This window comes from Phyllostomus hastatus, unplaced genomic scaffold (assembly GCF_019186645.2).
Source record: "Phyllostomus hastatus isolate PE091 unplaced genomic scaffold, TTU_PhHast_1.1 phas_scaffold_1066, whole genome shotgun sequence".
Lineage (NCBI taxonomy): Eukaryota > Metazoa > Chordata > Mammalia > Chiroptera > Phyllostomidae > Phyllostomus > Phyllostomus hastatus.
Window position 1 is genome coordinate 12117166 of NW_025334004.1, and position 19627 is coordinate 12136792.

General features: G+C 47.1%; 1 protein-coding gene across 2 annotated transcripts in view; it reads left to right on the forward strand.

The window, feature by feature from the left end:
* CNNM1 (cyclin and CBS domain divalent metal cation transport mediator 1) overlaps positions 1-19627 on the forward strand; it is a 48829-nt gene that overhangs the window by 22640 nt on the left and 6562 nt on the right. The window contains exons 3-8 of one of the 2 annotated variants that reach the window (XM_045854691.1): positions 1302-1442; positions 3088-3257; positions 4926-5025; positions 5677-5724; positions 9071-9133; positions 16921-17084. In XM_045854691.1, the coding sequence (XP_045710647.1) occupies positions 1302-1442; positions 3088-3257; positions 4926-5025; positions 5677-5724; positions 9071-9133; positions 16921-17084 (686 nt within the window). The remainder of the gene's footprint in view (positions 1-1301; positions 1443-3087; positions 3258-4925; positions 5026-5676; positions 5725-9070; positions 9134-16920; positions 17085-19627) is intronic. The other variant, XM_045854693.1, reaches the window with a different exon arrangement.

Sequence of the window (19627 nt, forward strand, 5' to 3'; positions counted from 1 at the left end):
GCTGGGTCTGGATCTCGCCACTGTTGCAACCCGAGAAAAAGGAGTGTTAAAGAAGGACTCAGAGTCCAAGGCAGGTCCACAGAGAGCAGTACAGTGGGAGGGCATGTCTCCTTCTAGAAGGAGACCCAGCCGATAAGGCTGAGATGAGCACCAAAAGGAGGCTGAGAGCCCAAGAGAGCCAGATTCTGAGCCCTGGTTCCCTGTTTCTGGGCTTTCTTTCCTTTAATTTCCACGGGATCCGCTCAGCTGCACTGAAGGTTCCCCGCAGTCCTGTTTTTGTCTAGGCCAAGCTGGGAGAAAACCCAAACCTCCTTTCCTACGCCCCTTACTTAGCACAGGTGAGACTAATGGAAGTTTCCAATTTTTACTCAAAACTAAGAGGAAGCAAAACACAAATGACTCAATAAAACATTCTGTTTCTCCCCTGGAAAATATTTTTAAAATAAAACTTAAAAAAACAGAAAGGAGAAAAAAATTGGATAAAGCACATTTCTTGAACAATGACCACAGGCTCTCTGAAGTTCCTCCAGGTTCTGCCCAGAGAACATGCCTCTGTAGGTTATAGGCTGTTCCCATGTCCTCTCCTCTCTCCTTTCCTTTATTTCCCTCAGTTCTCTCCCCCTGGAGGTGAGGGGCCAAGGTTAACCCAAGAGAACTGTGAATGGGGGAAGAGGAGGTGACCACCCACCTCCCTTGAGTGGCATGCTTGAGTTCTGCTCAGAGCGTGGTCAAAATCAGCAGGAAGAGACCAGGTGAGTCCTGCTCTAGGGACAGAAACAAGGCGGAGGCAGAAACCCCCTGGCCTGCCAGCCCCCTTGATGCTGAGAATGCGAGTCCCTGAGGTTTGAATGCCCTTTTGTAAGTACTTCACAGATCGTTTCTGGCTGGAGGCTCACAGCATCAATAACTGCACGAGATGGACAGGAGAATTACACATTATTAACCTTTTTGTATAATTAAAAGAAACAAACATTCTGATTCTTAGAGAGTCACACAGCTCGTAGTAGGGGAGCCCACTCTAGAACCCTGACCTTGGGAGTCAGAGGTCAGCCTCTCCCCTTTCCACCTCGCACCACCTAAGTGTAAACAACACTGAGCTGATTATAGCACCTTCCACCTTCTGGCCCTTGTCAACATCCTTGCACTCCCTGGGAGAGGTACTGTAATGTCAGCTACAGTTGACACTTTGCATAAATTCAGGTGGTCTCAGAGGATCTGTCTGTCTTACATAACTCTGGGAAAGCCTCCAAAAACCAACAGTGATTCTGAGATAGCTGCAATCTGTCCCTTGTGATCCGTAGCCGACAATCGGAAAAAGCAGAGGGTGCCACACCGGGAGAGGAAACGGCATGACTTCTCCTTGTTTAAGCTTTCCGACTCAGAGATGAGGGTGAAGATCTCCCCACAGCTTCTGCTGGCCACGCACCGCTTCATGGCCACAGGTATGACTCTGCCCACCTGTGTCTCCACCCCAGGCAGTAAAGCCGAATCTGCAGGCACCAGTCATTTGTAATACCTTGTGATCTAATTCCAATGTGAGACTGAGAACCACTGTTCCAGGAGAGGCTATCGCCTTAGGCAGAGTGACAGAGTGCCACATACTGTCAGCTCCAGCCTGGCCTGGTCTTCTAGGGAGGGAGTGAGTACAACTCAACTCTGCTTGCCTCTCGAGGAAGAAGTTAAAGAAACCACTGCTGCATTTTTTCCTTTTTCCACTCACTTGCTGGTGGGAGACAGAGGCCGGCCTCCATCCTCTTGGAGTTGGGGTGCCCAGAGGATTTGTGGGGAAGGGAAAGGCACTGGCCTACACATCAACAAGGCTCCGGAGCCCAGTACCCTCCAGAGGCTGTATAGGCCCGAGAGGTACGAGTTCTAAAATACAGAAGTGGATTGTGAATCTTGGGCTCTGTAGAAAAAACAAAGTGAGAGAATCGAAAGCTAAACTTGCGAACAAGGTAAAGTTTGTCCTTAAGCCCTCTGACCTCCTCACCCATGCCTATTTAATATGCTGACCTAGAGTGATCACACCTATTACGAAGTTCAGTATTTAATTAATTCAGTGTATGATTATTGGGTATATAATGAGTACTGGTACTATTCCAAGTGTGAAAAAGTAGAAAAGTTTATGTTGCAGTTCTTTGGAGTTTTCAACCTGTCTGGTTCTGAATACGGATTTCTTTTAACTACTGACTGATTTTCTAGAGCAAAGCAGCTATATCTTTTAATACAATAATATTAGAATGTGATATAATGTAATATAATATCTGTTAATATATCAATTTGATGCAAAGATGCTCCACACTATTGAGCACACATCACTTAAATAATCACCATTTCTGTTAGCTTGAAATTTCATTTCATTCAAGTATATACCTGTGAAACCATCACCACAACCTATGCCATAAATATATCCATTGCCTCCAAAAGTTTCCTCACGCCCTCTTTATTTATTATTATTTTTGTGTATTAACAGAGGATCTACCCTCTGAGCAAAATTTTAAGTATACAGTACAGTGTCATTCACCACAGACACCCTGCTGTGCAGTAGATCCCTAGGATTCATGCATCTGGCAACACTGAAATGTTGTATCCTTTGACTCGCTGCTCCGCAGGTCCCACTTCCAGCAACCACCCTTCTACCCTCTGCTTCTATGAGTGTGATTATTTTAGATTCACCATACAAGCGATATCATGCAATGTCTGTCCTTCTGTGTCTGGCCTATTTCACTTAGCACAGTGTCCTCCAGGTTCATCCATGTTGTCACACTTGGCAAGATTGCCTTCTTTTTTTTAAATCCATATGCAACTTTTAATAAAATCAATTAGAAGATTAATTACAAAGGTGTCGTTTCCAAAATGGTGACCTGTTTTTCCTGAGGTGCCAGTGCAGGGACACACATCCCCAGGGGGAGTGGGGGATGTACACTTGGGTTTAAGACCGCCCCCACCCCGGGAGAGTCACAGGAGGAGCCCTTCCAGCTGAGTGCCTGGAGCACAGATGGAGGTCGGCTCTAGACATGTGCCCTGGTTGTGCCCACTGTGACTTTCCCCAGCTGCCAATTCCTCCTGACTCCTACTCTCCTCTAGAAGTGGAGCCCTTTAAGTCTCTGTACCTTTCGGAGAAAATCCTGCTCCGGCTCCTGAAACACCCCAACGTGATCCAGGAGCTGAAGTTTGATGAGAAGAACAAGAAAGCTCCAGAACACTACCTCTACCAGCGCAACCGCCCCGTGGACTATTTCGTGCTGCTTCTCCAGGTGAGTAGGAAAGGTAGAGGCCCTCTGAGGGCAAGACGAGGGCATCCCTAGGCTGGAGAGGAATGGTCTTGTCTCCCCAGTTCCAGATTCCAGGGTTTAGCTGGCTGCCTTTGGGAGCAAGGCCAGGTCGGGTGAGTGTTTGTCAGTGACCCACAGAAGGATCCCAGTACGACTGGTTGGTGTCCTGGGAGGGGTGGGATCCTGATGACATGTAGTCTGACCTCTAAGGGAGGTTTGTGGTGGGGTGCAGCGGGTACCTCTCCAGCAGAGGGGTTTTGTGACTGAACTGCCAAAGCTGCCGTCCTACAGAATCCCTAACACCTTCTTGTCTCTGCTTGGACGTGCCCAGAAGTGGAACTGTCCTGTGCCTTTTCCCAGACTTCAGACACTTCTTATTTCAAGCTTTTCCCTCTGTCTCTCTGAAATCTCATCATCTCTGACTTCCACCCACTGGTCCTCGCTCTCCTCCCTGGAGGTGCGCAGAACACATCCATTCTCTCTGAAACATCTCAGCCTTTGCAGTTCCTTGACCCTTCTCCTTAAGAGAACCAGGAAGGAAATTAATAACTGAGAGAAAGAGGTGCAGCAACTGCCCAGCACTCATACATAAGTGTAGTCACTTTCTGCCCTGCATGCCCGGATAGGCCTGAAAATGAGTTGCAGGCCTAGTTCCAGCACTGGATGCTGCTGGCTCCACCATCACCTCTATCACTGTCCCATCTCTGCCCAGTAGAACCTTATGAACCCTAAATACAGTGTCTTAAAATCTGAAATGCACAGTAACTTACAAGTGGCCTCTATTTTGTCACTGTCCACCTGCAGTCTGTCTGCTCTGCCACAGTAGTGTACCTCGCAGCCATCTTTCCAAATAGCCTCAAAGTGACCTCCCTTCTCCAAAAATGGAGTCACATTCTTCCCTGTTGGAAATCTAGAAGTGTTCCGTCTCATTTTTTGAATAACATAATGAACCTCTACATGCTACTGTCTTATGCTTAATATAAACTTAACTGTTTTCAAATCAAAGTTGGAGGAAGCAAAGTATAGTGGCAAGAATGTAAATCCAGAAATTAGAAAGATCAGGCTTTAAAATTCCAATGTTGCCACTTCCTAACTGACCTTGACCAAGCCATGTAACCTCTCTGAGACTCCAAGTTGGTTCATCTGTAAACTGAGAGGGAAGGCAGCATGGGCCTCATAGGTTTTTGTGTGCCGTGCACGAAGTGCAGTGTCAGGCCCACAGACACACTATATGCTACACATAAGCCGTCATTAGTGGTGATGAATTTAAACAAGCTTTGCACAAAGTCAGATTTTATCTCATCCAGATTTAGGGATGGTCTAATTCTCAGCCAAACCAGTGAGAGTTCACAGGGCCCTGGGCCAGCTGGTGCCTGGACCTGCATCATGGAAGGGCCATTACATTATGCAAGGAGAGCTTGCTTAGGGTTATTCATGACTGGATGCTTTATGAACTAAGTAATTAATTTACTGCAAAGGGCTACTAAAGTTAGAGGTGTTATTTCTGAAACGTAAATCTGGATAGAACTCACATTTTCTTCTCATAAGATCTTAAGTCACTTGTTATCCAGACGGAAGCTTAGGGTTGTTGTGAATAATAGAACCAGAAGTGTGTGTACACACCTTTAATACGCTTCCTTCTTTCTCCAGGGAAAAGTAGAGGTGGAGGTTGGTAAGGAAGGTCTGCGCTTCGAGAATGGAGCCTTCACCTACTATGGTGTCCCAGCCATCATGACCACTTCTTGTTCAGGTATTCCAGTTCCCAAGCCATAGCTTGTTGGGGAAGCAATGGGCTATCATAGAAAAAAGCAGTTCGGTTCAATCAAGTCTTGACTCCTGTTGGGGACCATGGACAAGCCCTTTAACTTCCTGGGCTTTAGTGTCCTCCGGCATAAAATGGAAATTAGACTCATTTTTTATTCAGAGAGTTTGTGGAAGTACATGGTAGCTGGTAATGTTATCAAGTGTTAGGGATGAATAGTGGTATTTTTAGTATGAAAAAACAATTTTATTTTTCTTCTTACACTTCCATTACATTGTCAGGGTTTTGGTTTGGGGTGTTTTTTTTTTTTATTATTATTGATTTTAGAGATAGAGAGGAAGGGAGAGAGAGGAAAACATCAATTTGTTGTTCTACTTATTTATGCATTCATTGGTTGATTTTTGTATGTGCCCTGACTGGGGATCAAACCTGGGATGTGGGCATATTAGGACGACACTCCAACCAACTGAGCTACCCTGCTGGGGCCTAAATTGTCTGCTTTGTTTTGTTTTGTTTTGTTTTGTTTTGTTTTTTTCAGGGTTCATTGGTGCTGGGGGTGGGATGGAAAAGGGAGAATTCCTATAATCAGGTGTACTTTCTGAATTGCCTCTGAAACACACTGCATCCTTCTGTCCTTAGATAATGATGTGCGGAAGGTGGGGAGTCTGGCTGGATCGTCTGTCTTTCGTATGTATTTCTCAAACCCCTCCCTCGTCCTCCCCATCGTAGCCCTGCCTCAGCCCACTCTGGGCACCTGGACCGAGCACTCTGAGCCTGGGCTGGGGCTAACACTAATGCTGGCAGCCTCTCTGTAATGCTCTGCCAAGAACACTGCTTCCTGCCAGGTACCCACAGGCCACAGGGGCTTAGTTTCTGTGTCTGGAATGTTTTCTGCTGCTTCTCTGCTCATGTACAAGTGAGAATGGCGGGGCGGGAGGTTGTGAGGGGAGGCACCATTTATTGTCACCTGCCAGGGAATGCAGGTGATTTGTGTGCTCTGGTGAAGGTTGAGCCTTTCTTTCTCTGCTATGATAATTCACCCACTGGCCTTTACTTGAAAACCTAACACGCTGTTATTATTTCAATGGGGTTAGTAGGAAATGACTGCAAGATCTTGGGATATACAAGCGTAAGTCTCAGGCTGGTGCAATATGTTGCTTATCTGCTCCTCTCTCCTTGTTTGCCACATCTCAGCTGCCAGAGAGGTATCTGCCAGCTGGCCGTGCATGCTGATGGTGGGGCTGGTGCAGGGCTGCTGGCTGGTTTGCTCTGCCCCTTCTGCACTTTACCTACTTGCTGTTTCCTGCATCAAATTATTGTACTTGTGTTTAGAAGGCATGGCATTCATTGTGATGTAAGTGTGATCCAGGAAGAATTATTTCTCTAGAATTTTTTTGACTCACTGGTCTGACATTTGCATTGCTTTCAGCTGTTATTGTTTGCAGTGGCTATTTTAATGCCAGATGGGGTGTTTTCTCTTATCATAAAAAGATTTTACATAGCATTTTATACTGGATTTCTCAGAGGGTCCCAAAACTTGATCAGTCCCTGGCACACGAAAGATAGGTACTGTTTTAACATAGATAAACTAAAGAAGTGACTTGCTCCAAATCACCCAGCAAGTTGGGTGCATTTCCATGGATGCATTCCGCTGTCCTGACCAGCACACACAGCACAATGAAATACAGACTTGAGATCCCTCATGCTCCAGAATGCTATCTCCATGTGGGACTATTGGAACAATTTATAGTGTAATTTTACATACCATCCCAGCGTAGGGCTGAAATGAAATTGGAGTAGCTGCCCACACCCAAGGGGTGGCCCAACATGAGTTGAAGGAGATAGGAAAAATAAAAATCCCTGGTACTGATACATTAGCATATGTACATAAACCAGCAGATCTCCAGAAAGGTTGATGGAGGAAGCATCAGTACTCAGAACAAGAGCTTTGGATGGGTGCAGAATGTGCTGCAGGACCAGGCAAACTCTGGTTCTCCAGAGGAGGTTTCCATCCATCGCAGTGGTCAAAGTAGAGTAACTTCTGGGATTCTGAATCTTACCTTGGCATGTTGGTCCTGTTCTGGCTTTTCCAGAAGACCAAAACAGGTGGGAACTCTGGGGGGAAATGGTTTCATGAGGCTCCCCAGCCCACCTAATTTAGATGGCCTTCCTTTAAAAGAAAATATTTTAAAAGTAGTAGGAAGATGTGATCTGGTTTCCTCCTTTCCTTTCTGTCTCTAGTGTTTTCTATCAGAATCCTTCCATTGTATCAGTGAAACAGGAGTAAACTTGTAACGCTGATCTCTCCTTCAAAACTGGTTAACCAAAAGGAAGCATTACACTCTTTCCCTCCCCCGCCCCCCCCTCCCCCACTTCTGGGCATATTCAGAAATCTTCAGGAGGGAAGGAAAATCGAATTAGTCTGTAGGGATATAGAGACATTTACCATTCCCCCGAAGCCCTCCCCACTTAGTGGAGTGAAGTGTGAAACAACTACAAAGAATCCCACGCCCTCCTATTGTCCCTGGTGAACCTTCAGCCCAGGGTCCAGCCAGCCAGCATCTTTCACTGGCCAAGAACCTTGGCCTTAGCCACAAGGCAGTAAACTCTTTTAGAGTCTCACTCCAGCAAACTGCCCCTGTCCTCAAAGCCAGCCTGTAGTTCTATCAGCCTTTGAGGGTGATAAACGGTATGACAAGTTTGCCGGAACACTAACCCTGTAACCAGTGCTTCAGAGTTGAACTTGAGGTTATAGGTAAGTCACTCTGGCTTTCCTGTGTGGAGCAAAGGGAACACAGCCAGTACTGTCTCCTTTATCTTGGTTCTGATTGCCAGGGAACCGGGAGGACCATGGTGAGCTTGGCACTGGAGGAATTGGGCCTGAGCTCGGGGTGACCAGAAAAGCAGCCCACAGGGCTGTACAGGTGGAGAGAACAAGTCTCCTATTGCTTGGCAGGCTATACATTTAATTTGTAGCCCAGAAGTGCCAAGATTCTTCTTAAGACCATGGAGTTTCTTATTTCAGTGTATCTCACAACATGAAGGATCTGTTCAAGTCGTCTTTGATATTTTCTGTCAGAGTAAATGATTGTCAGGTGTAAAGCTCCCGACACACATGCTCCCCTGCATGTCGTGGGTCCTTTCAGTTAAGTCATCTGATACGGCAGATAAGACCGCAGCAGCTGCCTGCTTCAGTGTGCCGTCACCTGCAGACAGGCTTCGTTTAGCTGCTTGGAAGAGACCCGAAATGATCATATAAGAGAGAGGAAGACAGATTCCCATGCAGAAACACTGCTCGATCAGGGTCAAGATTAGGGAAGGACTGGAGGATTACTGTGTACTCTACCCAGGGCCCAAGAGATGGCCAGTGCCAATTTGGACCCTCTGGAGAAAGAGAGAGAAGGAAAAGGGGACAGGAGAAGAGGTGTCCTGGAGCACTCGTTCTTACTGAGAAGTGACTGCTAGTTAATTCACCAAGTTGATTCACATTAAGATTGCTGAAAATGCTGCCTGCCTTTCCCGTTTCCCAAGCCTCTAGCAACACATAATGCCTCCGCAGCACTGTGACCACAGAGGGACCTCCTAGGAGTCCCAGGCAGGATACAGCTTCCTCAAGGATGCCCCTAGCTGGGGCATGCACTTTGCTTTCAGCCCTCCGGTTGGGAAGCAGATACATGTGGCAGCTGGGAGAGCCTGGTGGGAATGCAATGCTGGGCCCCCAGCAGATTTGCGGCTCAAAAAGAAGGCTGCTGCGAATGCCTGTTCTTGTCTTTGGCAGGTCTGATCGCCTCTAAAATTACTATGCATCTTTTTGGAAGACCTTCAGAAAAGTCTATTTTCTGTTCCTCTTCCTGGAGAGTGACTTTGTAAGAGGGAGCGTTTTCCAAGTTTTCAGAGGCACGATTCCCTTTGCAGATACATGTGATGCTATGAAGATCCCGGAACAGACTGTCTCACCACACTCTTTGTCTCTCTCCTTTTGTGTTTATCTTCCCCTTCGCAACTCACAAATCCTTGGCCCTTGACTCTTTAGTGCCCGTCTCTGTGTCTCATACCTTCGCCTTCAGCAGAGGGGACTCTCTGGCAGGCTCCCCAGGTAAACATGCATGGGTGTCTTGGGTCCCCATAGATCCCGTGGGGTTTGCCAGAGTCCTTTAGTCTCTCACTCTCCTGCATAAGAACAGTCTCTCCCAGGAGGCACTCCTGGGCCTAAGGGCCGAAGGCATAACACAAAGCACAGACAACACTTATTTGCACTTAGGGTCCAGGCATTGCTGGTTCAGTGTTGTCACTTGTGAATTTAGCTCCCAGGGCTGGGTCAGTGCATGTAAATGGAGAAATAAAGGGCTGTGAGATGGTGTGAGCTTTTTGTCATCATTTGTCTGTCTCCAGAATGGAGGGAAGGAGTATGCAGCAGAAGAAAAATAGGAAGAAACAATGGAGTATTAGTGCTTTATTCCTGTTTTTCTCCACCTTTCTTTCTGTGTGGTCTTCGCCTTTAGCTAACCACTAACCCATCCTCATTATCTTCCCAGTAATATTACCATGTGGTGACCATATTCCCTCTGGCTCTGTTCACACAAAGGATGCTGCATGTAGAATTTCAGAACAACTTTTCATTAGGTTTAACCTCTCGTTAATTAAATAGGAGTTACCAGTTTCTTTTTAATTGGGTAAAGCAGCTCCCCGTAGAGTTACACAGTAACTCAAGGATTGAGTAGGATACAATAAATCTTAACAATCAATTAGGTGTTTGTCTTGTTTTTATGTCTAGAGGTTGATCTCTTAGGCTCAGGGAGTAAGTAGTGACCAAACCAAGAATTTATTTGTTAAATGGCTTTGGAGTTGGAACACAGTCCCCGCCCCCCCCCCCCCCCTTATATTTGTCTCCCTTATCCCAGGGCTGCGGTAGTGATTCTGAGGCCCCACCGTATTCTCAGTCATCAGAAACCCAGTTACATTGTGTTATCTGTAGACAAACCCTCAACATTCAAAATGGCCATGTGAGAGCTCAGACCCCCAAGTCTGCAACTTCAGAAGTATTTTTGTTGACTCCTACTTCTCCCAAGTCACAGTTTCCCAGCAGAAAGCATCTGGTTCCCATGTTTATCTGTACAAGTCAACCACATTCTCAAATTTCACCAAATTTTCTCTCTCACTGGATAGTGATTTTCCACCGAGAAACAACATCTTTCTCACTTTGCTTTCATGATGACCACAGGACAGTAAGGTCAGTGTGAGGTGCCGAGCTGGTGCCCTCACCGGCTACTGCTGCATGCGGGCAAAACTAGAAATGACCACATCATGATCCTGCAAAATCCTTTACGTGTGGGGAATCCTGATGAAGGAAGAACGTGCTTTGAGTTTCAGCAAAAGGGATGATCCCCATTTTTTAAAGATTTTCAACCAAAAAGATCAAAGCATTAAAAAAAAAAAAAAAGCAGTGACAGCAGGGGGTTATTTTCCTTTCTGATTAACCCTCAGTTTTCCAGACAACCTAGTTAACCGTAACTTTCCAGTTAAACTAAAGATTAATTCTAGTTCATTGGTGTTGATTACGAACACCTTCCCGGTAACCCAGTGTCAGAGATGAAGGTGACTCAGTCCTGCCAGGCAGGCTTCCCGTCCAGCTGGCTGGTGCCATGTGCTCCAGGAAGCTCTTAGCCATCTCGCCATTTTTCCTCTCTGTGGGTGTTCAACCCAACAGGAAACAGGTGAGTGACAAAGAGGTGAGAGCAAGGCCACCGTACTCCAACCCTTGGTTTAAGTCTGCAGAGTAGAGCCCTGACCGACACAAGGGGAGAAAAGGAGAGGCAGGGATGCCTTGCTTCTCCTTCGGCTCTTTCCTCCCTACCTTCTTTTGTCTGGTCCCTGTCTACAGCTGACAGCCAAGCCTTCCTAGTGGTTGGGCGACATCTCCAGGACCTATATTATGCTATTTCCACTGTCACTCTTGCTTCTGTTCCATATCAGCAGCAGAAGAAGCCTCACTCATAAGAGTATTGTGGCAAGCAGTCCTGGGCACCTTCTGGCCCATACCTGATTTGTAATCCAGGTGCATAGTATATAAATTATGTCTTAACCCCATCTTACACTGGGAAGAATATAAATCCTGGAAATTAATAGGGCCTTAAAGTGTAAAAGGAACCCTGTCATTTTATTTGATCTCCACAACCACTTTAGGAGATGGGCAGGAATTACTGTTGGGAGACAGTAGGTAAGGAAACAGGCTCTGAGAAACTGAGCCCTTGGGTCTGTGTCACCAGTATAATAGGAAGGTAGAGAGACCTCGCTGCGCCTCTGAAACTAGGCGTTTTGTGCCCTCTAGAGGGTTGAGACTTGTTTGCATTTTGAAAGCAGTTCTGCTGATGAACATGGTGCTCACATTGGATTGAGGCCCATGGTTCCTGTGCCAAATATTGCCACTATTATCCATAGGGAGTTTCCTGCTCTCTGAGCTTAAGTGTGAAGTAAGGAGAGCAGAGTGGTCTGTGGATGACCTCCAGAGTGCAGTGTGAGCAGCCAGCTTTGCAGGTGCCTTCAGTTAAAAGTGAAACTTCCAATCAACCCACTGAGAGTATGCGGCCTGCTGCAGTTGTTACTCCTCCTCAGATTCATTCCTTCTTTCTTCTCCCAACAGCAGAGATGATTTCACAATCCCTCTGACTGCACAAAAGCAGAGGCAGGAGAGAGTTCGGGAGCAAGGTTTCTTTGTCAGTGCTCAATTGTCCATCTGTGATGTGCTTTGAGATCAAGGAGGATAGAGTTTTCTCCCAGAATATATGAGGAACCCCTAAAAATAATCTTATTACTTTGTGAAATGTGGTCAGTGGAAATATTCCTTTGGGTTGGCTCTTGCATTGTAAACATTTGGGAACCATTAAAACCCCGTGTAACATGAGCAAGTTCATCTGGGCTTCTAACTTGGGGCTGATTTGCAGAGTTCACATTGTAGCTTTGATGGAGAGCTTTTGACATTTGGCTGTCTGATGTTGACTATTAACCCAGAATGATGCGTTTTTATAACCCTAGTTTGTACTCTTCTAAGCCTGTGTAATTATACTCCCCCCATGAAGTTCAGAGAACACCGATGGCCTGTGGCACAGTGACCATGACCAAAGTGAGCCTCTCCCCCTGTCCCTCACTGAATGCTCCAAAAGATGTATTCAGTGGCACAGGCAGCCATTGAACCCCACTTTCCCCTCAAATCCCCAGACTGAACAGGGGAGAGGGGATTCTTCTCTATTGTGGGTCCTCCTCCTGGGATACAATTGCGACCACTCCCCTGGTACAGGTGTCAAGAGTGAAGCAAGAGTACCAGAGCTGTACGTAGGTTTTTGGGGCCCCTGCCTGTCAATGCAAAGGAGACTCCATGCAGCCCCATCTGCAGTGGAAAATCTTCTTCCACACTACCCCCAGTTACACCCCTGTGTCTTCTCCCCGCAACCTCAGTCACTCTGATTTGTCATCTAGGACACACCTTGCAGACCAACCAGGCAATGAGGTCTACCAACTTCTCCATAGCACTTGGAGGTCTTGAGTAGAAATCCCTGCCCCCCCACCACCACCCTGTCTCTCCAGGGCAGCTTGAGGGCGTGATGAGCAAGAGTTGACAAGGGCTGTGTTGGCTGCTTGGCCTCCCTCCAGTAGAGGTGTCCTGTGGTCAGTGTCATGCATCACTGTTTGGTCTGTCCGCCCTTAGACCTCTTCGCACTGCAGCCAGGATTTCCCTCTTCGCTTCACTCCCCAAGCTGTGCCTCTGTGTGCTTAGGAAATGCCGAAGGGAATTGTACAACTTGAACTACTTTGCCATGCTGCTGGGACACTCGTCTGTTACTGATTTCTTCTCCTTTTGTATTAAAAGCATTTCCATGTCCCTCAGAAACCTCTGCGTGCATGGGCACAATTACCAAAAAGCCAAGTCATCAGCATCCCACCTATTGAGGAATGTCAGGCTCTGGGACATGAAAATACTGATCTTACACAACACTTGGATGAGCTGGGGACTTTCTTAGTCATGAAACGAGGATTTCTTTTCCTTTTAAAAATTACTTTTGTAGACCTGACCTTTGTAAGACAGCTCTATCTGCTGGTGTGGGTAATCCTTTGGGATTTTACAAATAAACCTTCAATAGCACTGTTTTTACTTAAAAAAAAAAAAAAGCCCTGTGTCTCTTCCCAGCACAACAGCAGTGTTGTTTGTGTTTGACATGCAGGTCCCTGTGAGCAACATGTCTATGCTGGGTGACATGGTGACATGTCTGTGCTGGGTGTCAGTGAGGAGGAGCACTCTGGGAGAACCAGGACACTATGTGTTGCCTCTGTGTCTAATAAGGGGTAGAAGTGATTCAGGCAGAACCTCCTATGGATGGAAATTTTTTAGTGGATAAGACAGGGCTGTGCTTCCCTGTCATTTTCCTTGAATGCACCTTGGATTGTGACAGAAGGGATGAGGATGTGGGACAGCAGATGTGGGGCACGTGAAGCACATGCCCCACCAGACAGACAGAGTTATCAAGGAGTGATGGTTATTTCTCAGGGTAACTGAAGCCACAGGGCCTGCTTACACTCTCTCTTCTTGTCTCAAACTGAACTGGGGACCAGACCCAGCAGGTCAAGGTATGGTTTTCCAGATTCCACTCACAGGCCACAGAAGCCGCTCTCCTGCAGAGCTCCCTGCCTTTGCCCTAAGAACTCGCCCCAGTGAGGCACCGTCAATGGACTTAGCCAGCCACCACCTTAGAACGGCACAAATGAATCTAGCCAAGCCAAAACTCGTCATTGTTTTCAAGGGACCAGGACCAGAAATTAAATACATACTTTTCTGCCCACTACTACCGCCATTTACAGTCACCTTGGTGCTTCACTCTGTTGTCTGCCCAATCCCTGTCCCTTTCAGTCCTTGGTCACTCTGGAGGAGGGTCCAGCCCTCTAAAGCCCAGTGGATAAGTAGACCTGACTCCATGACCTCCAGTTGCAAAAGCTCCTACTAGACAGTCAAACAGATAGAAAATCTTAATGCTCCCTGTGGTCTAAGGCTACCGGGCCAGCGCCCACGGCTTCCTGGTACCCTTTGATTCTCACTGCACGTGACCGCACTCCCCAGCTGTGTTTCTGGGGTGTCCTACCCACTGCGAGCTTCTTGGAAATGCCCACTTTCTCAGAATGACTTTAGGATGCAGGGGAAAGGTTTTCTGATTCCGGGATGAGTTGAGAGCTCTGAAACTTCTTTAAAAAACAACATTTAGATTTTCAATTTTAAGAAAGTCCTTGGGAGACTGTTATGTGCTGATAATTCATTCATTCTGCACATTTTTATTGGGCACCTACTCTAGGCCAGGCCCCATGCTAGGTACTGGGTGTACAATGATGACCAGAGAAGACAAGGTCAATGCCCTCGGGGCATTGGGGGTGGGGGTGGGGGTGGGGGCACGGGTAGGGGTGGGATAAAAGGAGAAGAGAGAGCAGGGGAAATGGTATCTACAGAGGTGGAAGATGCTTGCATGATTGAGGATCCCCCGGGCCGCCAGTAGAACAGAGCAAGCAGGGGCAGGGAAGGGAGTCCCAAGATGCAATCAGGCAGGACGGCAGAGGTCAGGTCATGGCAGGGCGTTAGGGTCACAGCAAAGTGTGGATTTTATTCAGATTCAATAAGAAACTGATTTGTGTTTTTTAAATGTGCTTCTGGTAGCTGAGGTCAGAACTGATTATAAATATGAGTGTAAGTGGGGAGACCAGACTGTGGGCCAGGTGAGAGGGATGACAGCTCTGACTTGAGACAGAGATAGAGGCAGATGGGCTTATTCTGTGAGCGGTGGAGAGATGAGAGGACTTGAGGCGGGGCTGGCGGAGTGGCAGGGGTCAGGGTGGCTCCTGGTTTCCAGTGTAAATAACAGTTTACATAAATGACATTTACTGAGAAGGGGAAGACAAAGTGGAATCCTTAATTCGGTGATCTTATCAAAGCAGTGATCCTTACGGTTCTAAAGAAAAAAATGATTCACACTGTTGTTATTTTAATCTTTCTGAAACACAGTTTGCCAGATGACAATAATAGCTTGGCAGCTGAACAGATCATCAGCCCCGAAGGACTCACTCCAAATAGATGCTAATCAGATATTTTGATTGATGACAACATTATCTCAAGAGAGGGAATTAAATTCCTGAGGTTCTACCCTGAAAGAACAAAAAGCAGAATCTCTGAATTATTGGACTCTTCATTTGAAACCCTGGGCTAAATCTGTGTTATGAGAAGCAGACAGCCTGCTGTTTCTCCTTTTTAAGGAGAAATGCAGAGTGGTGTCAGTTGGGAAGCAGAGGACTGGGAGGGACTTATTCCCAAACTGAGATCAAGTTAGGGTCATCTTCAAAACTTTGCTTCTGTTAATCCTGGGGAGGGTAATTCACACAGTTTACTTTGAAACCAAGTAACACAGTCCTAACTGAGCTTTCCCAAGAGGTGCTTCTTGAAAAATGGAAGACAAAGTGACTCTGAACATTTAGGAGGCCTTGTTCTCTCCTCCCCGTTAGGCACAGAAGGTGCCCTGCCCTAGCCCTGCACTTCAGAGGGCCCCACTTTAGCCCTCCTAAATCCTGGCCCTCTCTGTGGGGTGAGGAGTTTTTCAGGCCAAAAGGATATGCCCACACAACCTTTGTTTTTCCTTCCAGACTATATTTCAAGATACAAAAATCCCAGAATTCCCCATTCAAAAAGGGGGCTGGGGCTCGGTTCTCCTCATACAGCCCTATTTTCTGACACAAAACTCTAAGGAGTCGGACCTGGCCTTCCAGGCTGTCAAGGACAAGGATAGAACCTATGTTAACAGTTCACGGGTGTGACTTGAACGTGTACCCACAGAGTCTGTGGGCCTCCACATGCCCCGGGCCCAGCCGGTGTGGAGCAGACCCGAGTTACCACACCCGCAGCATGGCAGTGCAGGAAGGATTGGTTACCTGGGCTGTGGCGGACGGGTTTGAGGGCAGATCTTGGCCTTTCTAAAGTAAGGTTTGTGAATGGAGTCCATACAAAATAACGTACCCTGCTAGAAGGTCCCATGGTCAGGGTAGCCAACCACACCTATAGCCTGGGCGTCATCCACACTGTCAGTGTGAGAACACCCAACCTGTAGAGAATTTTTGTGAGTTTATTTGAACCAAACTGACCACATGCCAGGGAGCAAGATCTTGCAACGCCCCAGAGAATGACAATTTTGCACTTTGTTATATACGATGGAAATTAAGGAAGGATGTAAGGACGATTGCAGGAAGATGGGAGAAAGCAAGGCACAGGATAGTTAAGATCCTGAGCCTCCTAGAGAGCGGTCACACTTCAGAGGGGTCTGGAAAAGAGGACCACACTGACATTTCAAAGGTGTGTTAACCTAGATGCATGAGAGCCATGGACAGGGCTTGCCTAAACCTTGTTGTAGGCCTGGGGTGTGACTGCCTGGTGAGAAATTTAGGATCAGATCACCCTGAGGGGTTACTTTCTGTCAGATGTATTACAGAGCCCCCTTTTCCTCCACAGCACTCAACCCCAAACCAGAACCAGATAAGGCAGCAATACCCTCGGCCCAGCTTCTCGCTGGCTGTCTTGGGAACAGGAAGAATCTGAGCAGAGAGGAGCCATGAGTTCCTGTCCTAGGTGTTTGCCCCTCGAAGGAATAAACATCAGTGGGGCAGCTGGACGTTTCCCTGGGCTCAGACAGGAGGGTGAGGGCCTGGTTCTACCACCCAGGGTAACCATTGCCTTAAAGTCCTGCAGAACCACAGTAAACAACACCCCCCTCTCTCTCCCCCCGCCTCTGTTTCTGGTCCCCTCTCGTTTCTCTGCACCCACCCCTCCTTGCCTTTTCTCCCTCCCCTCTCCCTCATCACCTGCAGTGAACCGCTCCCCTTCTCGCTGCAGCGGGTTGAACCGCTCTGAGTCTCCCAACCGAGAGCGCAGCGACTTCGGAGGGAGCAACACTCAGCTGTGCAGTAGCAACAACAACCTCTACACTCCTGACTACTCAGTTCACATCCTTAGCGACGTGCAGTTTGTGAAGGTAACTCCCGCAGGTGGACCGTCCCTCGATCCTGCTGGCAGAGTTGGCTGGGGAAGCGGGACAGGATGTACATCCCATTCCTCCATGATCTCAGACAATGTGACGATGCAGTTAAACCTCAGAAAGCCAGAGCCCATGATTCTTCTCCTGGCTTCACTTCCAGCCCTGCAGCCCTCTCATTGTAAACCTTCCCAAGAAGCAGAGGTAGGACGAAATGGGAGAAGGGAAATTCTACTGTGCTAACTCTTACTGGTTTGTAGGACTGGCCACATGATTTGTAGGAAGAGAAATAGAAAGTCACAGTAGGAGTTAGTGGTTCGAATATTTACCGAATGCCTGCTGTGTGCTCGGCCTTGTCCAGGCAGTGGTGGTTACCAGGGCGAGCAAGACGGCAAGCTCCTGCCTTTCTGTACCTTTCATGCCAACAGGGGAGAAAGATGGTAAACAAGTCATCACGTAGATAAAACCTAGGTAATTTCAGGTAGTGATAACAGCTATGATGAAATAAACAGGGTGGTGGGGTGAACAGTGAGCCTGCTTTAGAAATGGTCACCAGAGCAGGCGAGAAAAGGATGTTTTTGCTGAGACCCGAAATGGGAAGTTGGGAGAATGTTCAAGACAGAAACAACAGGCAGGAAGAGCTTGGTGGCTCGGGGATCTGGGCACGAGGGCAGCGGCTGCTGTGAGATGAGACCGGAGCATCAGCAGCAGAGCCCGCTGGCACCTTTTTGGCCAGAGTAAGGCATTTGGATTCTGTTTGAACTGGGAGTTTTCATTAGGTTTGCACCTCAGGTCTTTCTATTTGTCTTAGTCTGTTTGGGCTGCTACAACAAATTACCGTAGGCTGGGTGGCTTGAACAACAAACTTGTTTCTCACAGTTCTGGGGGCTAGAAGTCCAAGTTCTAGGTGCCAGCAGAGCTGGTGTCTGCTGAGAGCCTCTTCCTGTCTTGCAAATGGAGAACTCTGGAGTGAGTGGTTCGATAGAAGGGAATTTGACCATTCAAGCCCTCGTTTTAACACAGGGCTTGGTGTTGTTTTTCTCATGTTTCATTATTTTAATGTAAGTTAAGGTGATGCCACCAGGGGTGTCCAACCTTTTGGCGTCTCTGGGCCACACTGGAAGAAGAAGAGTTGTCTTGGGCCACACATTAAATATATTGAGACACATAATCACCCAAAAATCTCATAATATTTTAAGTAAATACTCACTTAATTTTGTGTTGGGCCGAATTCACAGCCATCTTGGGACTCATGCGGCCCATGGGCCACAGGCTGGACACCCCTGCCTTAGACTAAAGTTAAAAGTCCCCTCCTCCTCATTTAATGGACATGTGAGGACCGTTATGTAGGCTGCTCTCTTATTGACCTCTCCCGCCCACCCACCCCCTTTTTTTTAACACAAAGAGAGTTTTTGAGGAAGCTTTAGAGAAGTCTATACAAAAGGGGAGTTTTCACTGGCTGAAGCCCTTGTGACCGGCTGAATGAAGTTCCAGAATCCAGAACTGTTTATTAAGTCCAGGAGTAAATTGACCTCACAGTAAGTTACAACATTAGGTAGAAAAGTGGACCTTGTGATTATCTGGGGAAGATATGAGAGCTGTGATTAGTAGTAGTTAGTAAGTTGTGAAGATACCAAAGAGTCCTTATGCCTTTTTTTTAAAATATGTTCTGTAAATATCATTATTACACTAAGAATATTTGGCATAGTCTGGCTGTGTCACTGCGACCAAGATGCCTCATCACCATCTGGTGGCAGAATCCCTAAATTGCAGGATTGTGTTTTCAGGGATGAAAGTCATGAAATGATAGGAGATATCGCACTGGTTAAAGGTGAACTTCTGGATATGTTGGCTACTAAGTCAACATATCCAGAAGTTCATATCCCTAAGTAATACCAGGTGCTTTGTTGGGCTTATCAAGCATCGCTTAGGAGATTTTCCTGTCCTTTAAGCCAGGAGAACCCACAAGACTCCAAAGAAAGCTTCACATTCAGAAAACCTGTAGGCACATTAAAAAAACTGTGTTTTGATGATGACCTTGGTTCAGCTCTGTGCCAGCTTTTTGTCAGTCCTCCTGATTCTTATGTAGCCCAAAACTACAAAGTAGCTATTGGGGCATTTTTCCCTGAAGGACTGTGAAAGGCCATCTCGGTGGACATGAGAAAGACAGCCTAATGCAGGAAGGTACGTTTGCGGCGTACAGAGCAAGAGTGAAGACCCTTTAAACGAAAATATCCAAATTACAGGGAGCTATTATTAGACTCTGGAGCTTCCCCTTTGAGAGCTTGGAGTTGCACATTCTCAGTTCACCCTGGCTCCAAAGAGTGAATAGCGGTCCCCCCAGGCCAAACCCAGACTGCAGGAGCTAGTGCGCTGGCCACGATCTGAAGACCTGCCTCCCCAAACCTTAGGCAAGTTCCTCAAACTCCTGGACCCCATTTCCTTTACTCGTAATAAGGGGAGTCCCAGACCTTGCCTGCCCACCCCATACAGTCATGACCAGCAAAGGCGATTCTCTGTGCTCTGTAAGCTGTAACGCACTA